The sequence below is a fragment of the Sminthopsis crassicaudata genome, chromosome 1 (genome assembly GCF_048593235.1).
Source record: "Sminthopsis crassicaudata isolate SCR6 chromosome 1, ASM4859323v1, whole genome shotgun sequence".
Taxonomy (NCBI): Eukaryota; Metazoa; Chordata; class Mammalia; order Dasyuromorphia; family Dasyuridae; genus Sminthopsis; species Sminthopsis crassicaudata.
This window is the reverse complement of record NC_133617.1, coordinates 403,980,372-403,997,873: the sequence shown is the minus strand read 5'-3', so window position 1 is coordinate 403,997,873 and position 17,502 is coordinate 403,980,372. Positions and strand designations below refer to the sequence as shown.

Genomic DNA, 17,502 nt, shown 5'->3' with positions numbered 1-17,502 from the left:
AATAGACAAGGAGACTAGGGTCTTGGTAGACTGAGATACAGAGCAGATAAATATTAAGGGGAAGAGGGCCAAAAAGTTTCTGAATCTTAAATATTGGAATCAGAGAAGAGTGAAAAACCAAAATAACATGAAGGCACTGCTTCAGCATGGGAACCCTGAAAACATTACAATAATGATCTTCCATGCATATCTTTTTATGTCAATCTAGGCAGAAATTCCTAGATAATTACTAACTCTCTAAGCAGGAAGATTTACTTCACAGAGGCAAATAGTCAAACAATTAGAACCTCATTGTCTGAGATGCCATGCAGAGATTTAGTGGAAAGGGCAATTTAGAAAAAAAAAGTGGGCTAGGAGACAGGAACTCTCAGGTCTACCACTAATTACATATTCTGCTTATCTAGAGAAAAGGGGAGCAATGGTCCACTCGATGTTGTACTACTGTCCAGATAATAATGACAAATAATAACAATAGCTAACATTTACATAGTGCTTACTATGTGTCACACACCATGCTAAATATTTTACAATTATCATCTCATTTGATCTCAGATAGGTTTTGGGGGGGGGGGAGATGTTATTGTTATCACCATTTTGCAGATGGTAAATTAAGGTAACCAGAGATTAAATGATTTTCCCAGAGTTACCCATCTGGTGAGTGTCGGAGGCCATATTTGTATTCAGGTCTTCCTGACTGGGGGACCAGAGTCTCTTCACAGATACATAACAGATGGTATTATATTTTAAGAGGAGCATTGACACATTGGGGAAGGTCTAGAGGAGCTGACCAGAACAGTGAGGGCAGGAAAAACAAAGTCATTTTAGGATTGATTGAAGGAACTGGAGATATTTAACCTGGAGAAGAATATAGTGAAGTATATAAGTTTGTGTAAGGATATTAGTATCTTCAAATACTTGAAGGATTGCCACAGAGAAGGGAAATTAGACTTGGTTTATGTGGTTCTGTAGATTAGAATTGGAAAGTCATAAGCAGGCAGATTTCAGCTCAGGAGAAGGAAGAACTTTCTCTCAATTAGAGATGGTCAGCAATGGAAGAAGTCATGGCACAGAAGCCCATATGACCTTGAAGCCACAAGTCCTGGGTTCATTTTCTTGACACATACTGGCTGTGTGACAGGGCAAACAACTTAACCCCTCAGTACCCCTGGCAATTCTATAAAACTATAAGTTGTAAAGAAATAGCCAAATTGCATGGGGAAAGGGAATTTCCTCATGTGGAAATTTCCTTAATTAATGAGATTATGTCTAGTTTAGTCCCTATCTCAGAAATAGGATTGCTTTGGTGAGGTAGTGAATTTCCTATTACTGAAGATGTATAATCAGATGACTATTTATTAGAGATATTGAAGATAGAACTCAAGGTTCACATACATGTTGTATTAGAGAACTTTGGTGATCCCTTCTAATTTTAAGATTCTGTGATTCCATCAATTTATGGCCATTGGTAAGTTAATTATATCCCTGAGTCTTAGGTTTGTTATTTATAAAATAAAAATTAAATTTTATAATCTTATTATCTTATCATAGGAATATTTTATAATTTATATTTAATGCTTGAAGAACCTTCACAAAGTTGTCTTGTTCATTATCAATTTAAATTGAGTGTTTTGAGCTTCTTAATAATAGTAATAATAATGATAATGATGATGTTTGGCCTAGAGAAGATACATGATCACTCCAGATACACTATCACATTCAATCTCTTAAGAGGTAAGTACAGGTTTGATAGTTAATGAGTAAAGTCTGCAACATCAATCCAAACAGAAAATCGTGTATCCTAAGAAATGTGCTTCTTTCATACTCACCAATTCCCTTTTGAGGGAGATAGGAACGATATTCTGTAAGATAGTTCAAATGTGGTTTGTCTGCACTAATTTCATAGTATCGAATGTTCCCATCACCCTGTGAAAGAGCACAAAAAAGAACAAGAAGATATATTGGTTTCTCATTTGGTCTGGAACAATATGAATAAAACAATCACATTTATTTTTATGTTCAATTGAAAACTAAAGTGCCAAGGAAAATCATAAAATTGAAACAATAAAGATTTAAAAACCCTTTTATTTTCCATTCCTGTTCCTATTTCTCAGTAGCTCTTATTCTTTTTGGGTAGAGACCAGGTATTGCTGCAGTTGACAACTGCTAAAAGTAGTTGCTTCCAAATTTTTAGGAGTCTTTTTCTTTATCTAGAGTTTGTATTTCAGAGATAAAATAACTGTCAGGGTGTGTGGGTGGTAGGAAGGGAACAATGGAGAAAAAAAAGGAAAGTAAGAAGTTGTGGCCTTTTTTGTTGTTGTTAAAATATTTTTAAAAGTTTAAAAAACAGGATCATTTTTTTTAGCTAAAAGGGCTTTTGCAAATCATCTAGTTGAACATTTTCAGTTTACAATTGAGGAAAATGAAGTTTAGAAAATTTAAATGACTTGTTCAAGATTACATAGGTAATAAATGTCAGATTTGAACCCAGATCTTCTGAGTTCATATTTAGTACACTTTACTTTCCATTCTACCTCTCTGAACCCATGAATGTCTTAATGTCCAATTATGGCATGGATGTGATCAGCAGGAAGCTTATGTGCAATCAAGCTAGAAATGCCTTTTCTGAGGGGGTGGAGGGTGTCTTGCAATGGGCCATGAATCTGGTGTCCCAGGAAAACTCTGGCTAAATTCAGAGAAGCTATAGGTGGCTGAACTTGAGTCATAGATATTTTTTGTCCCAGAAACTCATGAAGATTATATGTTTAGGTATTGAGGAATTATGATCTGCATTCATTTTATTTTATTTTTAATAATAGCTTTTTATTTTCAAAATATATGCAAAGACAGTTTTCAGCATTCACCCTGCAAAACCTTGTGTTCCAAATTTTTCTCCTTTTCTTCCCCTACCTCCTCTTCCTTAAACAGAAAGTAATACAATATATGTTAAATGTGTATTTCTTCTATACATATTTCTACATTTATCATCTGCATTTATTTTAGAGATTGGTTACACATACTGATGAAGTGTAGCCATCAGCTTAAATACATGTTTAAAATGTATTTCCATAATTTAAAAAATTATTTCAATGGTTTAAAAATATCTATAGTCTCAGGTCTATAATGAAATAATTTCATATTTTTCTTCTCCCTTCTAAGAACTCAATTACTATATTATTGCCTATTTAGCAGCTTTGGTTTTAATTCTTGTAGTTGCAAAACTTACCTTGCCCACCACATAGAGCATATTGGTGTCTGAATCATAGAAAGGGAACAATACACCAGAAGAGCCATCTAGGTCCTCTTCAACTAAAGGCACAGAAAGGTCATCCTGTCCAGGAAAGAAGAAATGAAAAACATCTATTCAGTTACTTGATTAGTTGTACACTAATGTATCCTAGCCCAGATTATACAATTTCCTGGGAAAATCTCTAAATTCCCCACTACTAATTGTTCCCCTATTTGCAGCATCAGTAGAAAAGGATTCATAGGGCCCAGGAGGAATGTCTTGGAAGCAGGTAGAAGTAGAAATTAAAAAAGAGAAGGAATCAGTCTTTAAGTTAATAAATTTTAACAAATAATGACTTCTTGTAGTAAAAGTATAGCAGACTAGTAGCATTTTCCCAAAGATTGGCAGTTTGGGAAACACAACCATGAAATACTTCCTTGGTTTAATGTTGCAAAGTTTTCATCTTATTAAATCCATTGAGTCACAGACCACTAGATCTGGATGGCACTTAAGAGATCATCTAGTTTAATTCTATCTTTTTTATAGATGAGGAAACTTAAAAAATGATTTTCCTAAGAGCATATAGTAGATTAGGATCAAAAGTGGGAATGACATTTAGGTTTTTTAATTACCAGGTCAATGTATTTTCTATAATTCCACATTGCTCCTCTAAGAATAGCCAGTTTGGAATAATCTTAAAAAGCATGAGTGCTGCCTTGTGCATCATGAATTTCCCTTGGTGGGGCTGGATCCTTGATGCTTCCAGCCAAAGCATATTCCCCAAGGTGAAATTATATCAATATTCTCCTTAGAATTGTATCTTAAAGGAAGGATTTGGAGTTTAGGATTTATGTCAGAAAACTTTAAGCTTTCTAGATTTTGTGCTTCAGGGTGAATAAGATAGGCAAAAAACACTTGGGGCAGAGCAGGGATCTAGGATAAACTAAGAAGCCTAAAGAAAGACCCTGGGATGGGTTTAACCAGTGTAAAGTGCAAATACCTCCAGGCTAACTCCACACTAACAGCAAGCAGGGACCACAAGAACTACCTGGGACTGTCAGATGGGATCATAGGAACTTTCACCTTCCAGACAGTATGGGGACTCATGGGTCTGGGAAGTCTGGGGAACCTTACCCTATCAGGAATGCCAGCAGGCTCAGCTATGCAGCAGAGATGCCTTCAGTAAGAAGGAACCAGCACACCCAGCCGAGGGCAAAGGCAGTGGGGCAGGGACACCCCTGACTGTGGGCATTTGAACGGGAAGGGAAATTTTGGTTTGGGGTTCCAGGTTAGGAGAACTGAAGTAAAGTTGGAGGCACCCTCTCCCCAAATCAAGCATCAAAGGTGCTTACACTAATAGTTCTCATGAAAAAAATGAACACAGCCAGAAGAAGGAACCCAATCACAGAAATTTACTATGGGAATAGGGAAGACCAGAGTCCATCTTCAGAGGACTCTGAAAGAGTAACAGTAATAGCTCTCCCTGCCCAGAAATAATTTATAGAAGAACTCAAACAAGACTTTACAAATAAAATGAGAGAGACTGAAGAAAAACAAAACAAACAAAAAAAAACAAATCCAAGAAAAAGATTATTAAGAAGATTATGAAAAAAAATTAACCAGCTAGAAAAGGAGACACAGTCTTAAAGAAGAAAATAATTCTTTGAATATTAGATTTGGGCAAAGGGGAGCCAGTAAAGCTAAAAGAGACCAAGAAATTACAAAAAAATATAAAGAGTAGAAAAACAGAACAGAATGAAACATAAGAAAAACAATAGATCTGAAGAATAGATCAAGAAGACAAAATAGAAGAATAATTAGACTACCTGAAAGCTATAACCAAAAAAAGAATCTTGACATAATAATGCAAGAAATGATCCAATAAAATTGTCCTAGAGTGATAGAACAAGAGGAAAAATTTGAAATAGAAAAAAATTCCATTGATTACTACCTCTAAGAGATCCTTTGTGGAAAACACATGGGAATATTATTACCAAATCTTGAAACCCCTAAATCAAAGAGAAAATTTTGCAAGAAACAAACAACAAAAAAAATTGAAGATGTTGGAGCTACAATTAGAATTATACAGGAAATTTCAGCACCCACAATAAAAGACCTCTCAAGTCCTGGAACCATATATGCTGGCAATCAAAAGAATGAGGCCTGTGGCCAAAAATATATACAGCAAAATTATCCATAATATTGAATGAAAAAAAAATGAACACTTGAGTTCAAATCTGGTCTCAGAAACTTAATATTTAATAGCTGTATGACTCTGAACAAGTTATTTTATTCCAATTGCCTAAAGAAACCAACAAACAAAAAACAACAAAAAATCAAACCAAAACAAAAAAAGGACATTCAATGAACTTGCAGATTTTCAGGACTGGTTAAACACAAACTTAATAGAAAATTTAACACATATAACAACATCAAAAGTTAATTTCAAGGAACTCAATATAAACAAATCATTTATGTTTTTTAAATGGAAATGTATAGCATATGTTTAAAATTGATACCAGTAATTGGATAGCTCAAAAGAAAGATTAGAGAGAGTTAAGTATGATTTGATTCTAAAAAAGCAAAACTTTCTAGGAAAAGGTAATAATAATTGTGTTATGCAAATGAGGTGCAGAGGAAGAACTGACACAGAGGCATTAAGGGGGGAGGAGATCTCATAGTTCTGACAATCTACTCACATAAGGAAAGGGTTAAATAGGGAACATAACATATATATGCCATAAAGCATACAGTACCTTTGAAATCTATAAAGAAATATGGGGGAAATGGAATAAGATAAAGTGGGACATAAAAAGATGTATAGATTTATGACAGTGGGACAAGAGGATTAATGGGAAAGGGATAAAAAGGGGAGCAGAAGGGAGAGGAAAAGATAAGGGGATCCATGGGTGAAGGGAGGTTAAGTAATAGTAAGGCAAGTTAAGGAGCAGAATTAAAACAGAAGAGTTAGCAGTAATAGGAATTAGGAGATATACACAAACACTACAACAAGGATCAGGAGTAGAATTTATTAGGAAAAAAATAATAGGTCTAGCAATCATTGATCTTAGTCAAAGTCAAACTTAGAGGTTCAATCAAGAGAGATTTCTACATTATTTGTCAGCCATATTAATATTGTTTTAACTGCATGTTTACATATGGGTAAGTGCATATGTTTGTATATGTGTCTGAGTACATGAGGATATTATGCATTAGGTATAGATTATGAATATGTGTGGGTGGATGTGAATATATACATTTATATGTATACACACATATACACACATATATCTTTGTTTAACTGTAACTTGCTTGCAAGTTGATGGATGAAAGGGGAAAAAAATAAAGTTAAAAGTACACAGCAAAGCACAAAAGAATAACCTACAATGAAGCAAAGAAAAGATGGACAGTCATGAATATAACTTCTATTATTATACATGCTTTTTGGAAATGAAATTTTATTGTTGTATATTTTGAATAACAATTTTTTCTTTTCTGTTTTTCTTTCTCTATTCATTTTTTCTTGTTTTACATTTAGTTCAATTAAAGAAGTAAAATACAGAAAGAATGGTATCTTACATTTCAAAACAGTGGTGAGTATGGTTGGATTGAAGGGGAAAGAAATAAGATCTTATTACTATCAAAAAAATCATAAAAACAGAAATGGATTAATCCTTATAGCCCGGGAAAGAAAAAACATACAAGAGAAATAAAGGTGAAAGTAAAGCTCAGTGACTACTGGCAGAGGGGGAAAGAGGGAATGATTAAGAAAGCTATCCATTCTAGTTAATTAATTTAATTTAATCTGGGTAAACAAAGCTTTCAGCAAACACCTGCTATATACCTATGAATTTTTGAGCACTATATCAGTAGCTCCTGTGTGTATTGGGCTGGTCCTATTTGAAGTGATAGGGAAATTATAAAATCTAAAAAATGAAAGTGATTTCTGGTTTGTGTTGCCAAAGAAACTGTTAGCAAACTAAGAGAGAGGAAATGGTAAGTTTGGTACAAATATTTTGAATATTTTTTGGGAATGCATTCTCTTATTGAAGAAAAAGAAGGTTTGGGTCTGAACAGATAAGTATTATTTCTCTTCATTGATAAAGCTCAATAACTAATGATAACCACCCAGTTAGTTCCCTTTGTGCATAAGGACAGAATCACATTTAAGAAGAGTCAGGCTGGAAAGGTAGAACATATAGGACATTCTTCTAGATGGTGATCCAGGAGAAGTAGAACTGAATATCTCAGGAAGGTTGTCTTGTGGGAGCTCATATGACTTAGTGTGGAACCTTTTGCCAGTGGGCTTTAGTTGGGATTCACCAGTGGTACGGCTGGCCAGAAGGGTTTGACCAAGGTCTACAAATCCTAGAGTTTTGCCATTTTGAGTTGTCTGGGTCCTTGTTTTGACTGTATAGGGCCAGGCCTTTTTTTATGTTGGTTTAGGCAGTTAACCCTTCATATTAATGGAAGACCTGAAAAATGTTCATTTAGGAGTCAGATGGAGTGGATCTTTTTGATTCTCCCGTGACAGTGAGAGCCCTTGTCCAAAGGAGTTATACCCAGTTATATTCATGTGTTGGAAAAGAACTTCCAGGGTGAAAGAGGAAGCCCCAAACCAAAAATAGGTAATCTCATTAGCGTCTGGCAGAAAAAAACATCTAAGGAAAGCAAAGTTAAACCCTCCAGGAGAAAAATACTTAAAGAATACACAGAAAGTCAGAAGAGAGCATACACCCACATCAAAGAACCAAAGGAGTAATGTAAAAAAGCCATTTTGCAAACTTTAGTTAGTAATAACTAATTAACTTTAGTTAATAATGAGGAGTAGCTTTAATTGAGGATCCTTGAAGATGATTCAAGAGCAATGGTAGAAGAAAGAGAGAGAGTCTATGGTCCAAGATAATGGCAGCCATGAAGGCTCAGAATAAGCAGGGAGAATTGACTCCTTATCTGGTAATCTTTGCAGTAGGATTGTTAGAAAGGCAGACTTTGGATAGAGTTTGGGACGAAATTCAGAGTCTGAAATATAAGAAGATGCTGGAAGAGTTTGTGTTTGCCTTAAGTGATTCTGGGGAATAAAAGAGAGAGAGAGAGAGAGAAACAGAGAAAGAGAGAAAGATACAGAGAGAGAGAGAGACAGACAGAGACAGAGACAGAAAGAGAGACAGAGAGAGCGAGAGAGAGAGAGAGCGAGCGAGCGAGCGAGAGAGAGAGAGACAGAGACAGAGACAGAGACAGAGAGACAGAGATTAATTAGTGATAGTATTGAATAGAAGTGTGATTAGTTTATGTCTGGGGTATTTAGAAATTTAAGCGTCTTCTAGACAATGTGAAGGTAAATTTGGGGGGAATTTGGGTACCAAATCTACTCCCTAACCCAGAGACCTAATTCTGTACTGAGTCACATAGGAAAGGTCCCTTCTAGGGTCAGGCAGAAATGAGCATCTACTCCCTAAATCCTACATGTTAGAAACATGTAGTTGCATGAATCTAGGTCCTAGGGCCAGCACTCATGGAGTAGGACTTGGGTAGCACCAAAATTGACGCCCATGCTCACAGTTTGGGTCCCTGGGACTACAATTAAGGTCCCAAGAATTCTGTGGGTTTGCAGTCCTAAACTATAGTTTCCAAGCTTCCATTACTGTGATTATCTTTAACAATCAGCCAAAAGATCCAATTAGTTTGAAGCAAAAGCATTTACTTACAGGTATTGTAAGAACAGTAACTAAAAATACTTTCTCCATAAACTTTATGCACAATGTTCCATAAACACATGTGATGTCAGTGAGCATAATAGATACATAAAAAGAATATACTGGTAGTGGGGCTCACACACAATGGACATAAGTGACCAAGGCTATTCATGTCCCCAGTTCGGTAGCCCCAATATTTTTTCTCATCTCATGGCATCCTTACATTACTCTCTGCAGGGTACAGTGTCTCTGTTGGACAGGTCACTCAATTTGGCTCTCTGTTCCTCTTTTTTTTTTTTCCAATTCAGCTATAAACTGCTAGAATTAATTCTCTGTTGAATCTATAACTGGCTTTCTTCTCTGCTGCAAGAGGCTGCATTCCTCTATGCTGTTTCCTGCTTTGATTTTTTTTCTGATTCATACTGAATTTTATATCTCTAATTTGTCAAGTAGCTTTACTGCAAGATACCATAGCTAATGACATTGGTTAAGGGTGAGGGAAAGAAGAAAGGGAAGAAGAGAAGAAATATCTTCCCCGCCTTGAGAATCAAGAGCTCTCTTTCTCTCTCTCAAAAGCTGGATTCTTGCAAGGCTGCATTTTTTTCTCTGTTGCCATGGAACTCTCCTTTATTGAATGACTCACTAGAGAATATAATCATCTGTGAAAGGGCCACAGAATATGACTGATCCTTTGCTAGCTAAAAACTAATTACCTTCTAACCTTATCAAAGAGAATTTCTTCACATCTCATAAAGGAATGATAAAATGCTTCCTTGCCCTCTGTTTAAGACACCAACTGCCCATTGTTTCCTGCTATATCAGTTGGGCTGAGAGATGGAAAATCCATTGTTTGAGGTGGAGTGTTCTGACCAATTCTTCTCCTTCACCCACTATGGAAGCATTTAGGAATGTTAGTAACAAGACTAGATTAATGCCAAGACTTTGAAATAGTTAGTTTCTAGTCTCTTGTAGCCTACACATAGAGGGAAAAAATGTCATGAGAATGCATATAAGCCATAAATGTGTTTGTATATATGTGCTTATATGTATGAATAGGTCTGAGTCATTCTTCATGCACGACCTACATATGGGCATAATCTCCTCATCTTTATTTTCTTGTTTTACTTCTTTATTTCCTTTATTTCTATTTCTCTGCCTTTCTACTCTAACATCATCTTTTCCATGAAGCTTTTCCTGAATCTCCAAAAAGCTCTTGTCCTCCCTCCCAGAATATTTTGTATTTAATTGCTTTGTGTTTACTTGCAATTGCCATCCTATTTATACTTTATATGTAATTATTGTATCCTCCATTAGAATGGGCTTGTATATAGACTTGTTATTTCACTTTTAGAATGTAAGCTCTTTGCAAGTAGTTTCATTCTTTGCACTTGTGTCCCCACTGGCAGACAGTATGTGTTTAATAAACTTGATTTTTAAAATGTACTTTGCAGTCACCATTACATATGCTGAAACCAACTATAAGACTGAACACTTTCTCAGTGTGATGCCCTAATTTGGAATCAAGTGAGTTTAAGGAAAACTGTCAGCATCATGGCTAGGGAAGCTGCTGGCTTGATCCATACTGAGTGGGGATAAAAGTCAGGCATCTATTTGGTTCATCTGAGCTTGCTCTGTGAAAATATGCTGAGATGATATTGCCACAGTTACCATACTGGTTCAGATTCTATCACTTTTTGCCTGTTCCATCGTAATAATCTCTTGATTAGTCTCTCCTTCAAATCTTACCCATCTCCAATTCAGCTTTTGCACAATTGCTAAAGGGATGCTCCTAAAGTCTAGGTCCCACTATATTACTACGCACCTTCAAATGTTTCAGGGGCTTTCTGCTTTCTCCAGGATCAAATACTGACTCATCTGCTTGACAATTAAAACCCTCCATACCTAGAATGCAATTTACTTTTCCAGCTTTAGTCATGGAAGAGGATATTACTACTCTTAAAACACTTTACAATCTCCCAACCTGGCCCACTCCCTTGTATGAATTAGTCTGAGTTATTTTTCATATATGATCCATATATGGACATAATCTTCTCTTTATTTTCTTGTTTTATTCTATTTTCCCATATTCTATCTCTCTCTCTTCCTTTGCACGGGATGTTTCCTGTGCCTGAAATCAACTCAGTCCTTACCTCTTCCTTTACCTTTTAGAAATTCTCTTAAAACCTAATTTTAAATTTTAAACTTAAATTTACATGAGCTTACTTGATTCTTTCAGACTGTTAATTGCTCTTTGAAATGACTGTAGATTTAATTATATGTGTACATGTTGTCACCACTCTAGAATGTTAACTCTTTGAGGGCAGGGACAAAACAATCCCTTGTTTTTGTTTTTGTTTTTTGTTTGTTTTTTTTATCTCTTTATTCCTAGCCAACCATAGTATTTAGTAAATGTTTATTGAATGATCAATTAATTTTTTTTTTTTGTGAGGGTGAACTTAAAGATGAAGAGACCTCTGAAACTGTCCAGTCCAACTCCTTTATTTTACAGATGAGAGAAGAGAGCCATAGTAAGATTAAGTGTCTTTCTCAGTATCATACAGATAATAAGCACCAAAGAAGAGCTCTGAATCTAGATCTTCTGATTCAAGAACCAGTACTCTGTGCCATACTGATTTATGTTTAGAAAGGAAGAAGGGGAGATAGGTGGCACAGTGGAGAGAGTGCCAGGTCTGGAGTGAGGAGGACTCTGGTTTCTAAGTTCAAATCTGGCCTCAGACATTTACTAGTTCTATGACTCTGAGTAAGTCACTTAACACTGTTTGCCTCAGTTTCTCTCATTTGTAAAATGAGCTGGAGAAGGAAATGGCAAACCACTATAATAGCTTTGTCAAGAAAACTCCAAATGGGATCATGAAAAATTGGACATGACTGAAAAATGACTGAACCAAGAAGGAAGGGCTATTACACGTTGACAGTAGATTTGATTAAGGTGTTCTTTGGATCTCTAGGAGGTTAAGATTGTCTATATTGTGAAAACAAGACCTGGGCCTTGAGTAAGAGATCTACCATATGATCTATAAAATAGGAAAATTCCCCCTCACTTGCACTTGACTCAGTGTTTTTTTTCCTATTGCTCTAATTTGCAAGGAGATAGCCTAGGAAAGGGAAGAAGCATAATTATAATCTCTGGGTGGTAATTACAATCCATATGTTCTCTCATATAAGTGAATATAGGGGTCATGGAATTATGATTTATTATAACCAAATATTTTATTTGTATATTTATTTTATATACCTATACACCCAGGATCATGTAAAAATTTCTCAGGTGAAAAGCGGTCATGAGTGGAAAAACTAATAAGTCCTGCTACTCTATCTTCTACTCAACTGTCAAATTTATCTTCCTAAATTACAGGTCTGACCACGTCACTTCCCTTTTCAATAAACTTCAACAATTCTAGGATCAAAGCTCTTCAAAACCTGCCTCTTCCTACTTTTCCAGTGTCTTTATGCCTCTCCCACTCCCTGCCTCCATTTCCACAAACATATTTTCCAATATAGTGATACTGGACTCCCATCACTTATTCTATCTCATGGCTCTGGAAAATTTCACTTGCTGTTCTTCTATCTGGAATCCCCGGCTTTGTTTAAATCTAATTATAGTCCTAGCTTCTCTAAGAAGCTTTTCCTTATCTCCTTTAATTTCAGTATCTTCCCTCTCTTGATTATTTCCAATTTATCCAAAATGTCTAATTATGCCTGCACATAGTTGTTTGCATTTTGTCACCCCATTAGACTGAGGACAGAAATTGGCTTTTTTCTTTCTTTGAACAGTGTCTGGCATCCAATAAGTGCTTAATTAATATATATTGACTGATTGTTAGAAAATCAGTTTTCTGTAAAAGTTATGTTTGTTAGAAGAAAGCCATTCATAGAATAGTTTTCCCAAGACCCTCTCAGATGAATTTATAATAGGGTACTTACAACCCTAATGGAATGCTTGAGGCTCAAAGAAATAAAATGCACTGAGAAATAGTTTGGGGTCACTCAAATATATTGAGCCTAGTAATATATGCTAAGATTTTTAAAACCATTTGAAGAAACACATAAACTAATTAATGGAATTATAGTAATATGTCATTATAATACATCTTTATATATTCTTTATTTATATTTATTACATATACATATATAAATTATATTATTATATATAATATATATCTTTATTTCATGAATTCAGATATATGAATATAACCATAAATATGTTATATTGTTCTCCCAGTTTTTATTCTTTTCCCAGCTACTAGGCTAAGAAAAGGTTCCACTCCTTTACTTCCTTTAAACTAGGACATGGAAATTATCATCACCACACACACACACACTACACAGCACATGTGTAGCCATACAGAAGTAGAACCTTAGGTCTGCAGTTGAATATTCACTGGATAAATAGGAAATTCTCTCTTTAATAGGTAAAGCTCATGGCTACTCTTCTTGCCATCCTTCAGCCAATGCTTGGAGGAAAAAGGCCATTTGTCTAGCTTTAAAATCTCTTGATTCTTTATATATTTTGTAGGGAAAAAGTCAATGAGCAGGAGAAGGAGAGAGAGAAAAAATAACAAAAAGTAGATTTGGGATTAGAGTCAATAAAAGGAAGGAATTTTAGTGGAAAGCAACAAATGACATATATAGGCAAATGAGACAGATCTAAGCAGTCCCAGTCTGGTCCTTGTTCTAAATGTTGATTTTGAAAGTTGTTTTGAAAAGTTTTTTGAAAATTGATTGACTCACCTCATTCCATAGTGCAATTTGCCTGTTGTTCCATCTGGACGTTCCAGTGGACAGCAGCTTTTTCATGTTTCCAAGAAACAGCACTTTGTTGGCTCTGTGAGATTTGTAGTTTGCCTCCTACAAGAAGATAACACACACCGGATGAGCATGAAGACATAATTTTAGTGGATCAGTGATTTCCCTCTCTCAAAAAGGTGGGAAGGAGTCAGTTATGATTTTGTGGAATATTCTGGTAAAGGGTTTCTCTGTATGATTATTCCTCAAGAGTCTCTATATCATTATTTTCTGAGAATGGCTTGAGGAAGCTTAGGGAGATAAAAATTCATATGGAAATCCATGAACATAAAAATGAGAGCAGCTGAATGAGAATAAAATAGATCCATTACAATTCTCTATCCAGAAATCTCCTAATTCAGACTTGGGGTTGATAAATAGCAATGACAGAATATTATTTTAAATTATTTTTAAGCATTGGGTGTACATGGATTGTTCTTCAGAATTCATGGAATCCTAGAAGGAAAGAACCTCAGAGTCAGCTGAGTCCAATCTCTATCTGAAACATAACCTCATCAACCCCAAAGTCGGGAGGCAGGAATCATTTCCACAATGATAGGATATCAAAACTCCAAATGATTAAGAAGCTCTGCTAAATATCCTCAAATTTTGTGTAAAATATTGCCTTATAAATAAATATAATATAAATATAGATAATATAAAATACTGACATAAAAGTTGTCTTAGATTTGTAAGGAAGAAGAAATGGAATTTTTTTGTAATGACTTATATTATATGTTTCTGTGATTTAGGTGTGAGAATACTGTTAATCAGGATAGACCATGACTCCTCTATCACATCCTAGAGCCTATGTGAGGTCTTGAAGAGTTACTGACACTGAAAAGTTCATCACCCTACACCCAAATTTATATTTCTCTAAACTTTGCTAAACAGTCTTCAAATGATAAATATGAGAGAGTGTAGTATAAAGTACTAGAGTTGAAGGAAGGAAGTCTTGGGTTTGAATCCTTTCCCCAAAACTGACTCACTGACACTAGACAAATCATTTACCTTCTCTCAGCAGCTACAAGATTGAGCTGAAGGCAAAATGAGATATTTATATAAAATATTTTTCAAAGCTTGAAGGGTAAATAATAGCAATCATACTTTTAAAAACAAATTTGATAGATACATTTTGTTTTTATATTACCTGTATTTTCTCCTGTATTTCTTGCCCTTCCCTCTCTCCATCTATTATAACAAAGAATTATCTATTAATCTTATACAGTTAATCACCAAGCCTACACTTAAAGTCATTTTTACTTGATGGGAACTGTCATGATTTGAATTTCGACAGCATAGCCCTCAAGAATTCAGGGTCATCTCTATATAGTACAATGAGCTATCAGAAGAAGACTTTAGTGAAAGACAATACAGACAAAAAATTCAGACTATAACAACAAATATGGCATTTGGGGAGTTGAAGTTTTAGAGTAGGAAAATTCTTCACTCCCTCCCGCAAAAAATTGGGCAATTTACTTCTCTCTGGGGATCAATTTCCTGATTTGTAAAATTTGAGATTTAGAATATATGATTTCTAAGATTTCTACAGCTATTAAAGTTTTTGATTCTACATTGATAGGTATGAAATTTTTTAGTAAATAAAGTACAAATGAAGAACAAAGGTAAATTTGGCATTTTAAAATTGTCATCTAAGTTTTGATATAGATAGAACAATAGAATTGCAGAGCAAGAATGCCCTTGGAGCCTATTCAATTTGTACCCTTTATAATGAGACCCTATATACCTGATGTTCTAGCTTTTTCTCAACACCTTTTCAGCAGCTGTAAAAGTTAGTTTTTTCCTTATGTCAAACTGAAATCATCCTCTTTGTAATTTCTATGTATCTCTGATTTTTCTGCTCACAGTGGCCAAATAGAACAAATCAGTACCCCTTCTAAAGGATAGTCCTTTATGGACTTTGTAAGTCTTCATTTCTTTGGGCTTATCCTAAATTCCTTCTACTGATCCTTGTACAGCATGGTTTTGAGTCCCCTAACCATCTTGTTTCCCTTATTTTGGATGTGCTCTGTCCACTCCATCAATGTCCATCTTAAAATGGAGCACCTAGAATTGAGCTCAATAACTTCAGTTCATTAGCAGAATAAAACTGCTAATTTGTACAGTTGTTCAGTTATTTTTTAAGTTGTGTCTGACTCTTTGTGACACCATTTGGGGTTTTCTTGGCAGAGAAATGGAGAAATTTGCCATTCCCTTTTCCATCTCATTTTACAGATGAGGAAATAGAGGCCGACAGGATTAAGTGACTTGCCCCGGATCACAGAAGTATGAAGTGTCTGAAGCTAGATCTGAACTCGGGAAGATGTGTTCTTCCTGATTCCAAGCTCAGCCTTCTATCTACTGGGCCATTTAGCTAGCCTGCTAATTTGTATACTTTGGGAATGAATGTATATGGAGGAAATCAGTTTAAATGAGTAAGAAGTGTGAATTATAGACTCAAAATAAGAAATATAGTTTTATTATTTTTAAGAATTTGAAGCAACTTCAACTAGGGAGTTACAGAAAAATGAAAGAAAGTTTCTGACAAGATCATTCACCTTGCATATCGGTGCAATCCAGCATAAATAACAATGAAAGTAGATTGAGAAAAAAAAAAAAAAGAATTTTTGCTTGTTCCTGCTCTAATGAAGCAAGTCTGAGATCCCTACTTTGGGATTTATATGCTTTGAACTGTCATCTCTTCTTGTGATGGTCTCCTTGCAGAATAAATGGTATCTGAGAATCAAAATCCCTCAACCACTAAAAGCCATCACAAGAAGACAGAGGAGGAAGAGAACAAAATGTTCCTAAGAGGAAGAGAGGCAGAACAAAGTCTGGAATGATGTCATTGTTGAGATAGTTCAAGTGTAGGCAATAGCATCAGGCTCAGAGATTGAAGTAAAGATTATGAAGCAGCTAAGGAAATGATCAACACCTAACCCCTGGCCCTAGTGAGAAAAAATACTTCCATTGAATTTCAGAATCTAGTTTTTTTAAAAAGATTTTTTTAACTTAGAAGAGAAGAATAATTTGTAATTTTTTTTTCTTGTTCAATCAAGTCATATCTGACTCTTTATGATTCCTTTTGAGGTTTTCTTGGCAAAGATACTGGAATGGTTTGTTATTTCCTTTTCCAGCTCATTTTACAGATCATGAAACTGAGACAAACGGAATTGAATGACTTGCCCAAGATCACACAGTTATAAGTGTCTGAGGCTAAACTTAGGAAGATGAGTCTTCCCGACTCCATGAATAGCACTTTATTCACTGCACCACCTGTCTCTATGTAAATAGTAAAGGGATAGGAACTAGACCTTTTTTTTTTTTTCATTGATATAATGAATTTCCAAGGGAGGAAATTCTGTCACTAATGCAAGTTGATGCCTTCTTTGCAACTTCGAGAGTTGCCCAGAGCGCTGAGATGTTATTTTATTTCCTCAGGGTCTCATTTCCAGAATGTTTCAGAGGCATGGCTTAAATTAGTTTTATATTCTGTTATTCTATCTACAAAGCCACATCATCTTTCCATAGCAAATGACTATTTGGAAACAGTTTGTTCTCAAGGCTAAGTTTTCCTTCTTGCAATCTTTTCTGCATTATTCATTTGCCTACCAAACCTGTTTTTCACAAAGAGCCCAAATGTAAATTTTAATCTAGCCTCTGGCCAAATTATTGCATCAATCTATGATGAGAGACCAGACATGATGGTGTGGTTTGAATTAATGTGACTTTATCACATACTCTTATTCCATTTGTTCTCTAACCAGCCCTCAT

General features: G+C 35.2%; 1 protein-coding gene across 2 annotated transcripts in view; it reads right to left on the bottom strand.

The window, feature by feature from the left end:
* The window catches only part of CORO2A (coronin 2A), a 161,443-nt gene that overhangs the window by 17,852 nt on the left and 126,089 nt on the right, over positions 1 to 17,502 (bottom strand). For both annotated transcript variants that reach the window (XM_074280057.1, XM_074280056.1), the window contains exons 6-8: positions 13,675 to 13,791; positions 3,224 to 3,328; positions 1,827 to 1,923 (exon numbers count right to left, since the gene is read on the bottom strand). In XM_074280057.1, the coding sequence (XP_074136158.1) occupies positions 1,827 to 1,923; positions 3,224 to 3,328; positions 13,675 to 13,791 (319 nt within the window). The remainder of the gene's footprint in view (positions 1 to 1,826; positions 1,924 to 3,223; positions 3,329 to 13,674; positions 13,792 to 17,502) is intronic.